The 20,069-nt window shown below is 48.4% G+C and overlaps 1 protein-coding gene across 3 annotated transcripts in view; it reads right to left on the bottom strand.

Annotated features, from left to right (window-relative positions):
• The window catches only part of FRMD6 (FERM domain containing 6), a 148,304-nt gene that overhangs the window by 34,078 nt on the left and 94,157 nt on the right, over window positions 1–20,069 (bottom strand). For all 3 annotated transcript variants that reach the window (XM_083436730.1, XM_083436731.1, XM_083436729.1), the window contains 2 exons: window positions 5,312–5,571; window positions 944–1,034 (listed from right to left, as the gene is read on the bottom strand). In XM_083436730.1, coding sequence (XP_083292856.1) covers window positions 944–1,034; window positions 5,312–5,410 — 190 coding nt within the window. In that variant the 5' untranslated portion in view covers window positions 5,411–5,571. The remainder of the gene's footprint in view (window positions 1–943; window positions 1,035–5,311; window positions 5,572–20,069) is intronic.

Genomic DNA, 20,069 nt, shown 5'->3' with positions numbered 1-20,069 from the left:
CATGTTGCGGTGGGGGCCGCCAGGACACTCCAAAGTTGTGGGGCGGGCTAATTGACCGTTGGCCACTGATTCGATTGGGCTTCCCTTGTCGTTGGGAAGAAGTTAATGTTGCCATTTGTTGATTGACAGCCAGAAATGCTAAAACTCCTTGCACGAGGCTAGGGCTTCCTCTTTTCGCCAGTGCATCGGATTGCCCCCCCCCCTAAAATTAGGGTTGTTCGCTTTGACCTTGCTACGCCTGTCATGGGGTCGTCTGCTCTTGGGGCAGGGGCCCATTGGAATTTTGTCCATCTGGCTGATTGGCTGGGGCCATTTGGTTTTTGCCTACTGCGTAGCACATTGTCACCACTTGTAAGGTTGCGGTTAGGCATTGGTTTATGGTTTGGTTGGTTGAGGGGCATGGATTGGCTGTGCCTGCCCCTCTAATGCTGCTGCTGCTGCAAGGGATTCCGTTAAAGGAATTGGGGGCTAACTATTGCTTGTCCACTCTGTCAAGGGGGCTCGGGCCATAGCAATGAGCTCCTGGTTGCATTTGGGGTGAGGGCAGGTTCCCTGCTCCGTCGCTACCCCCAAATGTATTCCCCTTTTCTGACTTATGCAGGCGTGCGGAATGTCAGTCTGTCCCCCACGGTGGGGGCAGATAGTCGCAACCAATGCCTATGCAACCACTCACATGTTTGTATTTTAATAAAGTTGTGGCCAAAATTATGCCAGACACCTTAAACAAAAATACTGGTGTGATGTTTGAGTTATTGGGGTGGCCCTGGGGACACGCAACATCCTTTACTGAGAGGAGCTTCTGCACATCAGCTGCGGCGGCAGAAATGTTGTGCTGAGCGCTCACTGAGCGAGGGAGCAGCAACGGGTCTAGCTGAAGGTCACTGAGCCGCATGGCAGAGGTGCAGAGAGTGGAAAGAAGCCAAACTCTCCTCTCGGGACTTACTCTGAATGACGCTGAGTCCGAAGAGGTGACAGTCCTTCAGCCGTAGCAGGTCACACACCTGGACCAGTAACTCATGGCACAATATTTTGACCTACAAGGGCGAGAGGGTGGTGGAGGAAAAGGGAGTTATTTGGGGAGCGACATCTGCAGGGATGATACAGGAAGACCCATTTATTTATTTCAGGATTTATAAGACATTCAGCATTCAGAGAACACCCAGGCAGCAAACAGCAAAAGAACACAAGGACGTAATGCAGGATGTAAAAGCAGTTTTATAATTGTAAGACACATGGGTGCAACTGAACTTTCAGAATAATAATAATAATTTTTTATTTATACCCCACCCTCCCCGGCCAGAGCCGGGCTCAGGGTGGCTAACAGCAGTAAAATTACAATAAAAATATAATAGGGAAGGGGAGGAAAACACAATTTAAAATACAGGTTAAAAATACAATTTAAAATACAGCCTCATTTTAATAGTAGCCCATACATCAAAACCATAAGGGGAGGGAAACATACGGGTCAGACCAGGTCCAAACCAAAGGCCAGGCGGAATAGCTCTGTCATGCAGGCCCTGCAGAAAGATGTCAAGTCCCGCAGGGCCCTGGTCTCTTGTGACAGAGTGTTCCACCAATTCGGGGCCATTGCTGAAAAGGCCCTGGCCCTAGTTGAGACCAATCTAACCACCTTGCGACTTGGGACCTCCATGATGTTTTTGTTTGAAGACCATAGGGTCCTCCGTGGGACATACCAGGAGAGGCGGTCCCCTAGGTCCGAGGGTCCTAGGCTGCATAGGGCTTGAAAGGTCAAAACCAGCACCTTAAACCTTGCCCTGTACTCCACCGGGAGCCAGCGCAGTTGGTAAAGCACTGGATGAATGTGATCCCGCAGTGAGGACCCCGTAAGGGGGCTCTCCGCAGCATTCTGCACCCGCTGGAGTTTCTGGGTCAGCTTCAAAGGCAGTCCCGCATAGAGCGAGTTACAATAATCAAGCCTGGAGGTGACCGTCACATGGATCACTATGGCCAAATCAGGGCTTTGCATGGACAAACAGAGGGAGGAACTTGCAAGATTCCCAGACCATCCCTGAAGCTTCTACCTCTCTCTCCTTGTTGTTTAGAGGGCTACACCTTTGGTTGCATCCTGTTAATAAAAATAATAATAATAATAATAATAATAATAATAATAATAATATATTACTTGTAGCCCGCCCATCTGGCTGGGTTTCCCCAGCCACTCTGGAAGGCTTCCACAAATACCCAAAATACACTAAGATGTCACACATTAAAAGCTTCCTTAAACAGGGCTGCCTTCAGGTGTCTTCTGAATGTCAGGTAGTTGTTTATCTCTTTGACATCTGATGGGAGGGCGTTCCACAGGGCGAGTGCCACTACTGAGAAGGCCCTCTGCCTGGTTCCCTGTAACATGGCTTCTTGCAGTGAGGGAACCGCCAGAAGGCCCTCGGAGCTGGACCGGAGTGTCCGGGCAGAATGATGGGGGTGGAGACGCTCCTTCAGGTATACTGGACCGAGCCCGTTTAGGGCCTTAAAGGCAGCACCAACACTTTGAATTGTGCTCGGAAATGTACTGGGAGCCAATGTAGGTCTTTCAATGTAGGTGTTATGTGGTCTTGGCGGCTGCCCCCAGTCACCAGTAGTTTCCGGGTCACCTTCAAGGGTAGCCCTATGTAGAACGCATTGCAGTAGTCCAAGCGGGAGATAACCAGAGCATGCACCACCCTGGCATAACTTCTTCCTCGCGTTTCTCTCTGAGAGACGAGGGGGCAGCCAGAACAGCAGGGTATAAATAATAATTAAAAAATATTTTTATTTTTACTATCTGAAAGAACCAAGGGGCAAGCACGGCTGCCTTGCTCTTCTCTAGGCTACTTAGTTAGATGAGAGCAAGAAACCTTTTCTATCCGTAAGTTAAGTAATAAGAATTCCCATCATCCCCCAGCAGTGTGGCCAAGGGTGAGGGATGATGGGAGTTGTAGTCCAATAACATCAGGGGGTTCTTGATCCCTGGGTCCGCTGCCAAGTGGAGTGTTAATCATGAAATTAACAGCAGTTACCCAGGATTTTGGGTATTTTTAATCTTTGTTGGAAGCCGCCCAGAGTGGCTGGGAAACTCATATGGACGGGCTACAAATAAAAAATTATTATTATTATTATTATTATTATTATTATTATTATTATTAACCATGGTTAAGGGAAATGTCGCAGAGCTACACAGAGCCACAACACCGTTCTCCATTCCAAAGCCATCAAAAACAAGAACGAAAATAATGATTCCAGACTAGAACAACTAGAATCTCAAATATCGTTTCCAGGCAGTTAACTGCGAAGGGGGGAAACTGCAAGATCCATCGGACCCAAGAGGGCTTCCATTTTGCTTAACCCATTGAGATTTCAACAGCTCTGTTTAGAAGCTTGAAGCATGGTAGGTGGAAAGCTGTTCCAAACGTCTAGAGAGACCGTTATTTGCTCACGGTCGTCAGGCCTCGGCTTCTGCCCATTTTGCGGCAATTACGGAGACGGTGTGCAAATAAAGCTTGCAGATCCGCTGCAAAAAAATATTCTAATTTCCAGCACGGCTCTGGATGCTTTGAGGGCCCCTTCGCTTCGCCATGGAGGCACCAAGCCAGAGACTTAATAATTGAAGAATTCAAAACAGCCGCATAAGCAACTCTCTAAAAAATGTTGTAAGAAGAGAGGAAGGGGTGGCGTGGGAGAAATGGCCCTGTCAGAGAAACAAAGGGAAGGGAAACGCTCTAAAGGATCATCGCTTGGGAACTTCTAAATAGGACATCAACCTGTCAGGGGAGAGAAATTTGGTAAGAGAGGTGGGCATGCAATGCAGCGATCCTTTAAATTTAAAGGAAGTTCTAGTCACACAGCCAAGATAAAGAGCTTTTGGGTGAGCGGCAAGGATATAATAATGGGTGAAAATGGTAACTTTCCCTTCTTTTCAAGCATGAACAGCACAGGCCTCTCTGGGTCACAGCCAGAGCTGGATTTACGTATAAGCTAAACAAGCTATAGCTTAGGGCCCCACTTACTTGGGGGCCCGCAAAAAATGTAAAAGGAAAAACAACAACCTGGATGTACATTTCCAAAATATAAGATAAAGAACAAATAAAATAAAACCTACATACAGTGTTTGGTGTTGTGTAGGCGCCTATGATGTAAGTCATGGGCCCCGCCTGCTAGCCTGCTCCCTAAAATATCACTGGTTTGCTCCTTTCTATATATAGGGTGCCTACATTCTGCATGGACTGGTTGCATGGGAACATGTGCAAATGGCTTCAGATGCCTATTAGGTCCTTAAATGATCATATAGCATATATTCAACACAAAAACAGCGACAATTTGTTGTTGACAAAGGACAGCTGGACATATAAAGGGCCCCATGACCTTCAGCAGCTTAAGGCCTCATCAAACCTAAATCCAGCCGTGGTCACAGGTCCAAACCCCATGAAAGAAAGGGCAGGAGCAAAACTGTTCTGGATAAAATTTAGAAGGCTGGCTACTGCGGAAGCCAGCCAGCGGCGGCAGCAGGAGGCCCCATTAGCTAAAGTGGTGCTTCAGGTTAAGAACAGTTTCAGGTTAAGAATGGACCTCTGGAATGAATTAAGTACTTAACCCGAGGTACCACTGTACATTGTTTATTGCTTTCATTTTATGGATCAATGGTCTCGTAAGATAGTAAAATTCACGTTAAATTGCTGTTTTAGGAGTTGTTTTTAAAAGTCTGGAACGGATTAATCCATTTTGCATTCCTTTCTATGGGATAGAGCACCTTGGTTTTGGAACGCTTTGGTTTTGGAATGGACCTCCGGAACAGATTAAATTTGAGAACCAAGGTACCACTGTATATGACTGTTATTTTAGGTTGATTTTATTCCTGCTTTTATATTTGTTTATCACCTTTGCTTTTATAAATTGCTTCAAGTTCAATTTTTTTTTTTTGGGGGGGGGGGACTAATGACAACGACAATGGTTTTATTACCTGCCCTTTGGCAGCAGGTCCCAGAGAAATTCAAAATTCAGAATGAAAAGCAGTTAAAACAGATTGCAATGCCAGGAATAGGGTGGGCCCTGCAAACACACCTAGCTTTCAAAGCCCAGGGTAACACTGCAAATTTCCCCCCTTCCCAGACACCTGCCAGTATAGCCCACCTTGCTCTAGACAGTTGGACCTGGGGGCGGGGAGTAATGCCCCCACACACACACCAAGACAATGCTTGAGCAAGGTCCACTTCGCCCAGGTCTCAGAAAGGGGGAGGGAAAGGTTGGGGGGGCAAACACTTGCGACAGGCCCCCGAGGAACGGCGAGAAAGAGGCAGCCTTGAGACGGCTCACTCACGTTTATGATGATGTTGAGGGAATGGTCGTTGGGGAGGAACACACACACGCTGCGTCGGTCCTGCATGACTCTGTTATTGTGGAAGTTCAATTTGTTCATCGTGTTCCGGGCCTTCCCCGTGGATGTCTGAGCGAGCCGCTTGGAGACTGCGCGGGAACCTCGGGGTCACGGCACTGGGAGGCCAGCAGCTCCACCTCCACCTGCTCACCTGCCGCCAAGCAGGCTGGGCATCTGAGCATCTCTTCCCACGGGTACCATCACTGGAAAGGATGAGAAGCACACACAACTTCAGATGCTGGTGGCCACGAGAAGATGGGAGAAGAATTTGGCCATGCCCTACTCCCAGTGTTGGACTACAACTCCCATCATCCCTGACCTCATTCAACCGCAGCTAAGAAACACTGCACCCAAACCAATAATTACGATTATTATTGTTTTAATCCTGCCTTTAAAAGAAAAATTAAAGAGCCCAAGAGGTGACCTGCAGCTAGGAATGGGAAGCCCTCTTAATTTCTGTTTCCCACATCCCAAGTCTTTAAGTTTGGTTCTCCACATTTACATATACGTTGGAGATTCTCTGTTTCTTTTAAAATCCTCATGAAAATTCTTCAGCATTTCAACGTGACTGGTCGGAGGTTTGAATCCCCGTGACGGGGTGAGCTCCCGTTGCTCGGTCCCAGCTCCTGCCAACCTAGCAGTTCAAAAGCACATCAAAGTGCAAGTAGATAAATAGGTACCGCTCCGGCAGGAAGGTAAACGGCGTTTCCATGCGCTGCTCTGGTTCGCCACAAGCGGCTTAGTCATGCTGGCCACATGACCTGGAAGCTGTACGCTGGCTCCCTCGGCCAATAGATGATTGTGCGCTGCAACCCCAGAGTCGGCCACGACTGGACCTAATGGTCAGGGGTCCCTATCTCCCAATAGGCACACTTTTGCAAAGCACACTATCCCTAATATTGTCCCTATTATTACTTATTACCTGCCCCTTGGCCTAAAAACGCAACATTAAAAAAATTCTAAAAACATACATTTGCCCCTGCAGAAATCTGTTATTGATATATTCGCCGTACGGTTCTTTCAGGTGCAGAAACAAGGAAGAGTGTTCTCAATGTTATAGTTATCAATGTGAGCATTTTTTTCAAATGAACCTTTTAACCCATTCTATGCATTCCTCTCATCATGACTTGGCTGGAGGGCTGAGCAGCAAAATGCGCCAAGGCGTGAATTTTGAAAGATGGCTGTGTGTTTGGTTCATGTATCATCTCAGAAAGTGTGAATGGGGCAGAATTGGCTTCAAAGGAGAACTGGATCGAATCTCTGCCCCTGTCCTGACTCGCGACTGTTTTCTCCTCTAGTGGTGGAGGAGTCGAGAACGACAAAAATTCCCTCAACTCAGGCACACCATCACCCAGAAGAAGGCAGCCTTTGCGCCAGTGGATAGAACGAAGTTGTTACTTGCGTAAAATGTTTCTGAACTGCGATTCAGCTGAGGATTCCAGGCTTCCGGGCGAAAGTACAAGAACATTTCCCGCTGCACGCAAATGCAACAGATGAGATCATTCCCTCTTTTTGGCACGCACACACAAAAGTGTGAACGAAAAAGCAGGCTAAAAACCTTAAGCTCCATGAATAACTACAGTTTAGAGGTCCCCAGCCCTAAGGAAGTCAGACTATCCTCCACCAGGACCAGGGCCTTCTCAGTGATGGCTCCGACCTGGTGGAATGCTCTGTCCCACGAGACCAGGGCCCTGCAGGATTTAACCTCCTTCCGTCAGGCCTGTAAGACAGAGCTATTCCGCCTGGCCTTTAATTTGAATTCAGCCTGATCTTTTATTTTCCTTCTCTCCCCCCCTCCCCCTTTTATGAAGATCACCTGCTCTGAGACCCCACAACCAATTCTCCCCTGGCCTCCTCGCTGGCCCAAGTAGGACCAATTCAGCCAGCTAGCCCTGGGGATTATCTGATTGATTTTTGATTTTTATTGTTATTCATGTTTTTATACTGTATTTTATGCTGCTTTTATAATTAAGTATTTTGAAGTGTTTTAAATTTGTTGTTAGCTGCCCTGAGCCCAGTTTTTGAACCGGGAAGGGCGGGGTATAAATAAATTATTATTATTATTATTATTATTATTATTATTATTATTACATTTTGCATGGAAAGCAAACGTTGCACCACTGAGCTCTGCTGCCCTTCCTCATTTTTCTTAAAGGCTTAAGCTGTTGCTCCTAGGTTCAAACTACAATCAGTCTGGCTTACTATTCATTTGCTTAGGGACATATGTCTTGTGCAGAGTTGGACCACTGGTCTATGTAGGTCAGTATTTCCAACACTGACTGGCAGTGCCTCTCCAGGGTTTTGGACAAGCGCTACCTGGAGATGCCAGCGACTGCACCTCAAAGATCCCTCGAAGGATCCTGCGGCATATTTGCTTTCCTGGGAAAGAGCACGTTTCGCCACCTGCGCTGCCATCTCCGAAAGCTGGCGCCGCAGTCCATTCGTGTGCCCTCAAAGTTGCTATGAGGCCTTTTTGCCACTGGGTTCCCACCTCTGGAATTTGCAACAACCAATAACACCATTTTAATTATCCTCTCCCCCTCCGCCACCAAAGAAAATGCCGCCACAAACATGAACAAGGGCACCTTTTTATTAAGAGTACATTTCCCAGTTGGGTTAGTCAAGCCATCGCCTCCTTTTCACTGAACGGAGGGGGGCTCTGCGTCTTTTTAATCAAGTGGAAACTCATCTCCTGAAAGCCTGCAGGGCTTTCGTCCACGTGCATTAAGCGGCTGTCCAAAGGCAAGCTCCCTTCTCATCTCTGAATGTTAAGAGCATAAGCCGAGCCTTCCTGGATCAGGACCATCCAGTCTGGCATCCTGTTCTCACAGTGGCCACCCAGGTGCCCGTGGGAAACCAGGGAGCAGGATTCGAACACAAGAGCAACTCTCCCCTCCTGTGGTTAATAATAATAATAATAATAATAATATATTTATACCCCGCCCATCTGGGCAGCTTTCAACAAAATATTAAAATACCGTAATACATCAAACATTAAAAGCTTCCCTAAACAGTGCTGCCTAGTTGTTCTCTTTGACATCTGGTAGCAGAGCGTTCCACAGGGCGAGTGCCACCACCGAGAAGGCCCTCTGCCTGGTTCCCTGTAACTTGGCTTCTCGCAGTGAGGGAACCGCCAGAAGGCTCTCGGTGCTGGACCTCAGTGTCCGGGTAGAGCAATGGGGGTGGAGACGCTCCTTCAGGTATACTGGGCCAAGGCCGTTTAGGGCTTTAAAGGTCAGCACCAACACTTTGAATTGTGCTCAGAAACGTACTGGGAGCCAATGCAGGTCTTTCAAGACCGGTGTTATGTGGTCTTGGCAGCCGCTCCTAGTCACAAGTCTAGCAGCCGCATTCTGGATTAGTTGTAGTTTCCGGGTCACCTTCAAAGGTAGCCCCATGTAGAGCGCATTGCAGTAGTCCAAGCGGGAGATAAGCAGAGCATGCACCACTCTGGCGAGACAGTCTGCAGGCAGGGAGAGTCTCACCCTGTGTACCAGATGGAGCTGATAAACAGCTGCCCTGGACACAGAATTGACCTGCGCCTCCATGGACAGCTGCGAGTCCAAAATGACTCCCAGGCTGCGCACCTGGTCCTTCAGGGGCACAGTTACCCCATTCAGGACCACGGAGTCCCCCACACCTGCCCGCCTCCTGTCCCCCCAAAACAGTACTTCTGTCCTGTCAGGATTCAACCTCAATCTGTTAGCCGCCATCCATCCTCTAACCGCCTCCAGACACTCACAAAGGACATTCACCGCCTTCACTGGTTCTGATTTGAAAGAGAGGTAGAGCTGGGTATCATCCGCATATTGATGGACACCCAGCCCAAACCCCCAGTTGCTGGTTTACAGCAACTGGGATTCAGAAACATTGCTGCCTCGGACTGTCGATAGCCCTAAGCTCCTCCATGAATTTGTCCAATCACCTTTTAAACCCATCCTGTGGGAGGGAGTTCCAAAGATTAACCACGTACTGTGTGAAAAAGTACCGTATTGGCCCAAATATAAGCTGCATCCGAATATAAGCAGCACCTTTAAAGTTCAGGGGGGGGGGGAGAGAGAAAAAAGACAAGACCCACATATAAGCCACTCCCTTAAAATTCCACAGGCACTCACACCCGTTCCGTTTTACTCTACGTCTGTTTCAGCAGCAATACCGTAAAAGCTAATTTTTGTAAGGTCGTGAATTTAAGCCACACTTTTAACTTTTCACGGTCGGAATTTGGAAGGGAAAAAAAGTGCAGCTCATATTCGGGCCAATACGGTATTTTCTTTTATCTGTCGTGTTTCGCACACAGTGCCCTGACATGGGCAAAAATAGCGATTTCCTTAACAGGAAGGATCTAACCATCTGGAACAGAGAGGGGAGAAGGAACAATGGAGAGAGGGAACGATACGGGAAAACTCAATTGACCGGTACATATTTTATTTCATAAAAATTATACGTTGCAAAAAACAATAGAAAAACTTCAAAGCGGTTTACGAAACATAAAACAGTAGAATCAAGAAAAAAAACCCAGAGCTGTACTCTTAAAAGATACAAAAGTTAAATCCTTAATCAGATTAAAATTATCTCATCTTTCTAAGCCTCTGAGCAAGCTTGTCTTAAACTAGGTACTTAGCAGGCTAGGAACTTAAAGTTGGTTGCAGATGGGAAGAAGGATTGAAGTGGCAAGGCCACAGATATGCGGGAAAACGTGGATTTTGAGGAGGGGGGCTGAAGATGGGAGAGGCGTTTCTGTGCCGGTAAGGTGTCAATGCGCTTTGTGGCTCAGGCTAGGATTCCAGAACGGCTTTTGTAACATCGCTGTGGCTGTTTTATCCCAGGCTGCCTCCGCCTTGCGGCCGCCTTCTTTCCGAAACTTTCCATCTGGTGTAAAATTCCAAGGGCTTCGACGCAGGCGCCGTGAAACTGAAGGGTTCTTTGTGCTGAGAAGCCTCAAAACTTCTATAAAGGAGCAAAGCATGCAGAGGCCTGGGTCCAGAAGAACAAAGTGGTACAAAAGTGGATTTTGCTGAGGTGCTAACTAGCGGGACATTAGGGAAAAATGTCCTAGCTGCTTGCTGTGCTAGGTTTGGATTTGCAGGGAAGCACAAAAAACCACAACCCACTGCCAGCTTATTTATCGGGGTGGGTTCCATAAGTAAAGGTAAAGGTACCCCTGCCCGTACGGGCCAGTCTTGACAGACTCTAGGGTTGTGCGCCCATCTCACTCAAGAGGCCGGGGGCCAGCGCTGTCCGAAGACACTTCCGGGTCACGTGGCCAGCGTGACATCGCTGCTCTGGCAAGCCAGAGCCACACACGGAAACGCCGTTTACCTTCCCGCTAGTAAGCGGTCCCTGTTTATCTACTTGCACCCGAGAGTGCTTTCGAACTGCTAGGTTGGCAGGCGCTGGGACCGAACAACGGGAGTGCACCCCGCCGCGGGGATTCGAACCGCCGACCTTTCGATCGGCAAGCCCTAGGCGCGGAGGCTTTAACCCACAGCGCCACCCGCGTCCCTTATGGGTTCCATACTGGTGCCTTATTATATTGGACGTGTAGACCAGCTGTAAATACACTTCCCAGATGCGAAAGAAATTACATGTTCAGTAGCAGATGAGCAAACCCAATTCCTGCAAATTATTTATTTTGCTTGAAAGGATTTGGGGTCCTACCCTTCAGCCAAAGAAAAAACGGTTCTTACATCAGTTTAACGTAAGGCAAACATGGCCCCCCAGCATGGAAGACACGACACAAAAGGAAAGCGGCTCGAGTAGGGAGGAGGAAAGGAAGCAAACTCTGGTTCTTCACTGTAAAGTTCTTTTAGCAACCAAGCTGGAACGGAAGAGGAGTTCAGGGAGGGGAGGAGGGGAGTTGGTGGTCTCTGCTGGCCTGGCAGGGATGGAGGGAGAAACCGGAAGGGGCTCGTTTCTCAGTGGCCCTCCTTCCTTCCTTCCTTCCTTCCTTCCTTCCTTCCTTCCTTCCTTCCTTCTCTCTCTCTCTCTCTCTCTCTCTCTCTGCTGCAGCCACTCAAACAAACTGGCAAGGGAAGGAAGGCATGATTTGAAGCAGAGAAGGAGTGAACGGAGGGGAGGAGGGTGCTTAACCCTGCCTGCCACCAGCCATTTCCCCCCACCCTGCAATCCACAGCTGTTCTCCCCCTAGCAAAGATTCAAGGCACCCGTTTGCCATGCTGTGGCATCTGGTGGAGGCAAGGTCCCTGGGTGGGGTGGGAGAAGAACGGCAACAAGTGGGCCGAAAGGGTTAAGCCTGCCTCTCCTCCTTGCCATTTCTCCACTGACCCATTCATTACATTTACATCCCCAAAGAGCTCAAGATGCACCAACTACTCTTATTAAATGGAAAGCGTAATGCTGGTGGTCAACAAAAGAGGTTCAAAGACTCTCTCAAGGCAAATTAAAAAAAAAATGTAGTATAAACACTGGCAACTGGGAAACACTGGCCTGCGAGCGCTCCAGTTGGAGAACAGCCTTTACAAAAGATGTCATGGTCTTTGAAGACACTCGAACTCAGGACGCAAGGGAGAAACGTGCTAGGAGGAAGGCACGCTTGGCAAATCCACACCATGACCAACTCCCTCCAAGAAACCAATGTCCCCACTGTGGAAGGACGTGTGGAACCAGAATTGGCCTCCACAGTCACTTACGGACTCATTGTTAAAACTGTGTTTATGGAAGACAATCTTACTCACTTCTAGATTCAGGTAGATAGCCGTGTTGGTCTGACACAGTAGAAATATATATATATATTTTAAAAAAATTGTCCAGTAGCACCTTAGAGACCAGCTAAGTTTCTTCTTGGTACCGTGCACATGCACACGAAAGCTCATGCCAAGAATAAACTTAGTTGGTCTCTAAGGTAAAGGTAAAGGTAAAGGGACCCCTGACCATTAGGTCCAGTCGTGGCTGACTCTGGGGTTGCGGCGCTCATCTCACTTTACTGGCCGAGGGAGCCGGCGTACAGCTTCCGGGTCATGTGGCCAGCAGGACTAAGCCGCTCCTGGGGAACCAGAGCAGCGCATGGAAACGCCGTTTACCTTCCCGCCAGAGCGGTACCTATTTATCTACTTGCACTTTAATGTGCTTTCGAAATGCTAGGTTGGCAGGAGCAGGGATTGGTGGGGATTCGAACCGCCAACCTTCTGATCAGCAAGTCCTAGGCTCTGTGGTTTAACCCACAGAGCCACCCGCGTCCCTGGTCTCTAAGGTGCTACTGGACAATTTTTAATTTTAAAAAAATATATCTTACTCGGCTACGAGTGATCACCAAAGAAGACCACGATGACATTGTTCTCCCTCTTCCGTTTTATCTCCAGAACAAACCTGTGAGGTGGGTTGGCCGAGAGGCAGTGACTGGCCCTAGGCCACCCAAGTGAGCTTTGTGGCCAAGGGGGGCAGGGCGGGTCTCCCAGGTCCTAGTCCGTCACTCCAACCATGACACGGCACTGCCTTTTCGCACCTTCCCCAAATCCTTGGCAGAGAGCAGGAATTTTCAGACACAGGACCCCAAGGAAAAGGTGGCTGCGGACTGAGTCTCAAACCACGGCGGCTGCACAGATTTTATTCCATCCACATTTTTCTCTTGGCCTCTGTGCCACATTGTGCATCTCTGTGATGACTAGGGCTGGGCGACATATCGAGATATCGTCCAAAACCAGTTAGCAGTCCATGTCTTGATATCGGTTTCGCAATTTTGGACCTGGCAATATAGCGCAAATCATGACGGGGGTGCTCTGCAAAAATCACGATGTGGAGGAAACCGTGAAACCAGCCAAAACCTCCATCCTTATTTCAGACATCAGGACATATTGGTATATCACGATGTTTAGCTGGTGATATATCGTGATGCCGAAAACCAGATACAGTGGTGCCCCGCAAGACGAATGCCTCGCAAGACGGAAAACCCGCTAGACGAAAGGGTTTTCCGTTTTGGAGGTGCTTCGCAAAACGAATTTGCTATGGGCTTGCTTCGCAAGACGAAAATGCCTTGCGATTCCTGGGTCCCCCCCCCCAGTCTTTTTCCCAAGCCCCTAAGCCGCTTAACAGCTGTTCGCTAAGCCGCTTATCAGCTGATCTAAGACGCTAATAGCGCTAATCCGCTAATGGGCTTGCTTCGCAAGACGAAAAAAACCGCAAGACAAAGAGACTCGCGGAACGGATTCTGTTCGTCTTGCGAGGCACCACTGTATTCGCCTAGCCCTAGTGATGACAAATTCTGAAGCTGTCAACTCGCCATCAAGCAGCTTGTGTTTTTCTTTCCAGGAGCGTGGAATTCAATCCCGAAACCGAGCTTGAGAGGACTTCTGACTAACATTGCTATGTCTCAGCCAACGTCGCTTCATCTGTGTCTCGGTCTATTTTAAGCTCTTCTTGCACCTATAAAGGGCCAGGCAATGCTTTCCCGGAAACTCTCCGTCTCTCGGTGTTTTAAAACCCTTTACCTGGGCGCTCCCAAGGCCCAATTTAAAAACCTTCAGCTTTATGGGAGGTAAAACAATTCACCGATCTCTATTTCGCCATCCACTTAATCACCCAAAAGCTTCTGCTACTGGCTCAGTCCTCCAGAGGACCCTAAGCCTCGTTGAATACAAGGAAGTTCAAGCTTTCTTGCCAGCATGAGCCCAAGATGTTTGGGCACCTGAGGCAAGCCACAAAATGCCACCTCGCTGCCTGCCGCAGAAGGAGGGCCGAGTGAAGATCCACAACAGGAACAAGGAGGGAACGAAGATCTACCTGGAATCTGCTGCCCCTGTGGATTCTGCCGCCCGAGGTGGTCGCCTCCCCTTGCCTCATGGGAGGGCCGGCCCTGTTTCTTGCTCACAAACGCACGCAGACATACAGGCTCTCTGAACGTCCTTTGTATAAGCATAATTATTTGTGCTCGGTTACACACTACCAGCGACACAGGTGGCGCTGTGGGTTAAACCACTGAGCCTAGGGCTTGCTGATCAGAAGGTTGGCGGTTCAAATCCCCGTGACAGGGTGAGCTCCCGTTGCTCGGTCCCTGCTCCTGCCAACCTAGCAGTTCAAAAGCACATCAAAGTGCAAGTAGATAAATAGGTGGGAAGGTAAACGGCATTTCCGTGCGCTGCTCTGGTTTGCCAGAAGCGGCTTAGTCCTGCTGGCCGCGTGACCCAGAAGCTGTACGCCGGCTCCCTCGGCCAATAAAGTGAGATGAGCGCCGCAACCCCAGAGTCGGCCACGACTGGGCCTAATGGTCAGGGGCCCCTTTACCTTTATACAGTCATACGTCGGGTTAAAGTAGCTTCAGGATAAGTATTTTCGGGTTGCGCGCTGCGGTGACCCGGAAGTAACGGAGCATGTTACTTCCGGGTCTCGCCACTCACGCATGGGCAGACAGTCAAAATGACATCATGCTCATGCGCAGAAGCGGCGAATCGCGACCTGCACACGCGCAGGTTGCATTCGCTTCTGGATGCGAATGGGGCTCCGGAACGGATCCCGTTCGCATCCAGAGGTACCACTGTACTATACATATCAACATACCTACACACACACCCCACACGGACACCCACCAAGTGACTTGACTTCCAGCCATTCTTGTTACGCTACTTTATTTTTCCAACTAGCTTAAACGCAGTTCATTATTTCTTTAATCTCTTCTTCTATCTTAACTTTACTCTCCTTTCACTCTAATCATTTTCTGGATTCACTCGGTTGAAATGAAGTATTTGCCTGGGGTGGGGGGAATACTAAATATACAAAGGCAGCATCTGTCATACTCACGAGTAGCCCCGTTGAAATCCATGGACATGGATAGCTGAAGACTGCAATAGGTCTACACAACCCATTGCACCTAGCGCAGATTTCAATGTGATATTCATATCAAAATCAAAACTTTACTTGAACTTTTTTTTTTTTTTTTGGGTGGAAAACTCGTAAATATTTTAAGATGTAGAAACTCAAAACATTCCCCTTACATTATTTAAATTTTAAGGGGTGGGGGATGAAGACACCAAAAAAACTGGTAGCATACTAATTTTAGCATGCTTGAACAGCTGTGCACATCAATATCTTAGGGGCAGACATCCTAGCTATAGCTAGCTGGGAAAAGAAGCTTTGATTTTAAATTTAGTTAGATTGGATTGGACTGGATCCACTCCAGTTAGCCAATTCAACTTGTAATTTTCTTGTTCAAATCTGTAGTTAAGTCCCTTAGCGATTTACAATAAAATCAAAATTCACTACCCAAATCTTTTAAATAACTGACTGTGATTTTATTAGTAACCACCAGTAATTTATCTATCACTGGTTGTTTCTACAGTTTCCATAGCTTGGGGTGTCCAGCAGTCAGCTGTTGCTGGGACGAGCTGAAGTCATAAGGGCTAGCAACTTGGAACATTTTTAAAGCAAGCAGAGCGAAAATTCTCAGGATGCCAATGTCAATTGTTCAGTATTGGATTACAGGCAACTGGAACCTCTAATTAAAACCGGAGCAAGACGGTTTGAGCATATTCTTCTTCTTTGGCGATCACTTGTAGCAGAGTAAGATTGTCTTCCATAAACACGGTTTTAACAATGAGTCCGTAATAATTCTCGATCCTGGTCCGACTGCATTGGCTACCAACTAGTTTCCAGGCCCAATTCAAAGTGCTGGTTTTGACCTATAAAGCCTTAAATGGCTCAGGACCACAATACCTCAAGGACTGCCTCTTCCCATATGAACCTGCCCGGACCCTGATATCCTCTTCCAAGGCCCTTATTCGTGTGCCTCCTCCTCGAGAGGTCCAGAGAGTGGAAACATGAAAACGGGGCCTTCTCTGCAGTGGCTCCCCGTCTGTGGAATGCTCTCCCCAGGGAGGTTTGCCTGGCGCCTTCATTGTGCACCTTTAGGCGCCAGGCAAAAATGTTCTTTTTAACCAGGCCTTTGGTTGATCTAATGGACATCCTATGCCCTTTTAAAAAGTGTTTTCTGTGGGGGTTTGTCTGAGTGAACTACAGGGTGGAAAAAGAATCAGCTCATCCACACTGAGCCAAGACCCCGCCGGACTTGCCATCGCCTTGGGAGGACATCCAACACCCCTTTAGAATGTGGCTCTTTTGGGGGTTTTCTATTGGGTTATTGTTTTTTTGATTGATTTTACATGCTGTGGTCTTGTTTGTGAACCACCCTGAGACCTCCAGGTATGTGTTCTGTCTCCACAATCAGAAGCAGTAATGCTTCTGAACAGCAGAGGATTGCTCTTCTGCAAGACCAGCCAAGAGGGGGAAGGGCAGGAAGGTGTATAAATTGAAATAATAATAATAATAGTAGTAGCAATAATAATAATAGTAGTAGTAGTAATAATTATAATAATAACAACAACAATAATAATAATAAATTCACATCTACGGGACTGCCTCTTCTGGTATGTCCCGCAGAGGACCTTAAGGTCCACAAATGACAACATTTTGGAGGTCCCAAGCCACAAGCTTGTTAGATTGGTCTCAACTAGGGCCAGGGCCTTTTCAGTACTGGCCCCGACTTGGTGGAACGCTCTGTCACAAGAGACCAGGGCCCTGCAGGATTTAACTTCTTTCCGCAGGGCCTTTAAGTCAGAGCTATTCCACCTGGCCTTTAATTTGAATTCAGCCTGATCTTTTATCTCCCTTCTCTTCCCTCCCCCTCCCCTTTTATGAAGATCAGCCGCTCTGAGACCCCACAGCTAATTCTCCCCTGGCCTCCTTACTGGCCCGAGTAGGACCAATTCAGCCAGCTAGCCCTATCTAATTGATTTTTGAATTTTATTGCCATTCATGTTTTTACACTGCATTTTATGCTGTCTTTATAATTAAGTGTTTTGAAGTGTTTTAAATTTGTTGTTAGCCGCACTGAGCCCAGTTTCTGAACCGGGAAGGGCGGGCTATAAATAAAATTTTAGTATTATTATTATCATCATCATCATTATTTTCCCTTCCCTCCTCTGCCTCTACGTCAGAGGGGTTGGGGTTCATGAGAGATGCAGTTTCCCCGAAGGCAGCTGCAGTCGCAGTTAATCTCTCACAAGCGCTGGGTAGCTCACGCATCTCTGTAACGGCACAAGGTTTAGATACGCTACTGTTTTAAGCACAGAGCTGTTTCGCTTGTTAGCTGAAGGGAGGCTGCGCATTTTGGAATGAACCCTAGAGCAACAGTTAACCTGTCCTGGTGGGAGCGCAGCAAGCTGCCTTGTATTGAGTCAGACCATTGTCCCATCTAGTCCAATATTTCCTACACTGACTGGCAGGGGATCTCCAATGTTTCAGGCAGGACCCTACCTGGCAATGCAAGGATTTGAACCCAAGTCCTTCTGCCTGCAAAGCAGATGTTCTGCCACTGCCCTATAGCCTTTTGTCTTGGGAAAATGCCAGTCCCTGCCCGCAGGAGCTTACAATCCGCATTTTTGGAGGGGTATATGTGACAAAGGGGCATGGGTTAAACCACAGAGCCTAGCACTTGCCAATCAGAAGGTTGGCGGTTTGAATCCCTGCAATGGGGTGAGCTCCCGTCGCTCGGTCCCTGCTCCTGCAACCTAGCAGTTTGAAAGCACCTCAAAGTGCAAGTAGATAAATAGGTACCACTCCGACGGGAAGGTAAACGGTGTTTCCGTGCGCTGCTCTGGTTTTGCCAGAAGCAGCTTAGTCATGCTGGCCACATGACCTGGAAGCTGAACGCCTGCTCCCTTGGCCAGTAAAGCGAGATGAGCGCCGCAACCCCAGAGTCGGTCACGACTGAACCTAATGGTCAGGGGTCCCTTTACCTTATATGTGACAAATAGTCCCTAGGACATGAATCCTTGTGGTGAAATAACAAACTGGTGGCAAATAGCCCACTGTGAAGGCTCACTGATGTCCCCCAAAGCTACAACATCTGGAATGGCCCCAAATTTAGTGGGTTGTGTTCAGCATAGCACTAAGGTGAATGTCCCACTAATGCAAGAATTCCTCCTGGTGCAATGTAGTGTTTCCCTCCTCCAACATGCCCCCCTAAATCTGTTCTGGGGGTTCATCCAACCCTCCGGAGCAGATCTTGGGACAGGTGGGGGTGGACCTCATTGCACGAGCACTGATCCTTGAACGTGCACTGAGTATGTACCGTATTTTTCGCACCATAGGGCGCACTGGACCATAGGGCGCACCCAGTTTTTTTTGGGGGGGGGGGAATCAAGAAAAAAAATCTGCCCCAAAGAGCAGCAGAACCCCTGCCGGAGGGGTTGCGCGCAGCTATGGAAGACGCCAAGGCAGCGAGTGGGATGGATCCTGCTCGCTGTTTTGACTTCCCCTTTAGCCCCGTGCAGCCTCTCCTTGCCAGAGGGGTTGCGCACAGCTATGGAGCAAGCCAAGGCAGGGGGCGGGATGGATCCCGCTCGCTGTTTTGGCTTCCCCTTTAGCCCCGTGCAGCCTCTCCTTGCCGGGAGACTCTGCGCAGGGCTTTCCTGGCTTTACTGGGAGGTGGGGGGATTCCCTCACCTCTCACAAAAGCCCGCAGAAGCCGCGCAACCCCTTTAAAGAGATCGCGGCTTCTCCTGGCTTTTCTGGGAGGTAGGAGAAGGGACTGATGCGGCCAGTCAGTCCCTTCTCCCTCCTGTGGAAAAGCCCGCAAGAGCGCACGGAGCTTGTGTACGGTTCTTGGGGGCTTTTCCCGCCTGCCTCCCCCCTGCATTCGCTCCATAGGACGCACACACATTTCCCCTTGCTTTTTAGGAGGGAAAAAGTGCGTCCTATGGTGCGAAAAATACGGTAATTGCACACTGCCCATTGTCCATACGCCAACATACATTTATGTGTACTTAGGTAGTGGGCCTGCAGCAAAATGTTGCAGCATGGAGTGCTTTGGTTCAGTATTCTGGTCAGCTGCCCATGCTCTTATACAGGATAGTGCATTTTATCTCTCAACCCCAGAACCTCAGAACAGCCAGTCCCTCTCAGCCAAAACTACACGAGAGTGTTGTGAGGGTAAAGGGGATGGGACCCTATACACTACCCTCAGCAGTTTGCCACAAAAGAAGATTTTTAAAAAGTCAAAGATCTTGCACTGCAAACTAAATAGGATTTCATGTCATTAGGAAAGGTCTTCAAAATAAGTCATTGTTGTTGTTTAGTTGTGTCCGCCTCTTCGTGACCCCCTGGACCAGAGCAGGCCAGGCCCTCCTGTCTTCCACTGCCTCCCGCAGTTTGGTCAAACTCATGCTGGTAGCTTCAAGAACACTGTCCAACCATCTCGTCCTCTGTCATCCCCTTCTCCTTGTGCCCTCCATCTTTCCCAACATCAGGGTCTTTTCCAGGGAGTCTTCTCTTCTCATGAGGTGGCCAAAGTCTTGGAGCCTCAGCTTCAGGATCTGTCCTTCCACCTAAGTTAGTCATGTCCATTAATTGCAAGGGGCCTGTTCTGAATAATTCTGAATATGACTGCCCATTGTGATTCCAGCTTCCTGTTCTCTCTCTCTCTCTCTCTCTCTCTCACTCACACACACACACACACACACACTGTGAATGGACTCCTTCAGAACACAGAGGAGTCTTCTTCCTTGGAGGTTTATAAACAGGTCAAAGGGATTCTTTATCTGTGATTCCTGCATTGCAGGGGGTGGACCAGATGACCTTGGGGTCCCTTCCAACTCAACAGTTCTAAGATTCGGTGTCCACAAACACACTGGGTAGTTTTGGCCCGGGCGCTGGGTTTTCCGCTGGCTTCGATTGCAGAGTTGGTGCCTCCTCC

This window comes from Podarcis tiliguerta (assembly GCF_965153285.1).
Source record: "Podarcis tiliguerta genome assembly, chromosome: 1".
In the NCBI taxonomy this organism is placed as follows: Eukaryota; Metazoa; Chordata; class Lepidosauria; order Squamata; family Lacertidae; genus Podarcis; species Podarcis tiliguerta.
This window is presented reverse-complemented; position numbering and strand designations above follow the sequence as displayed.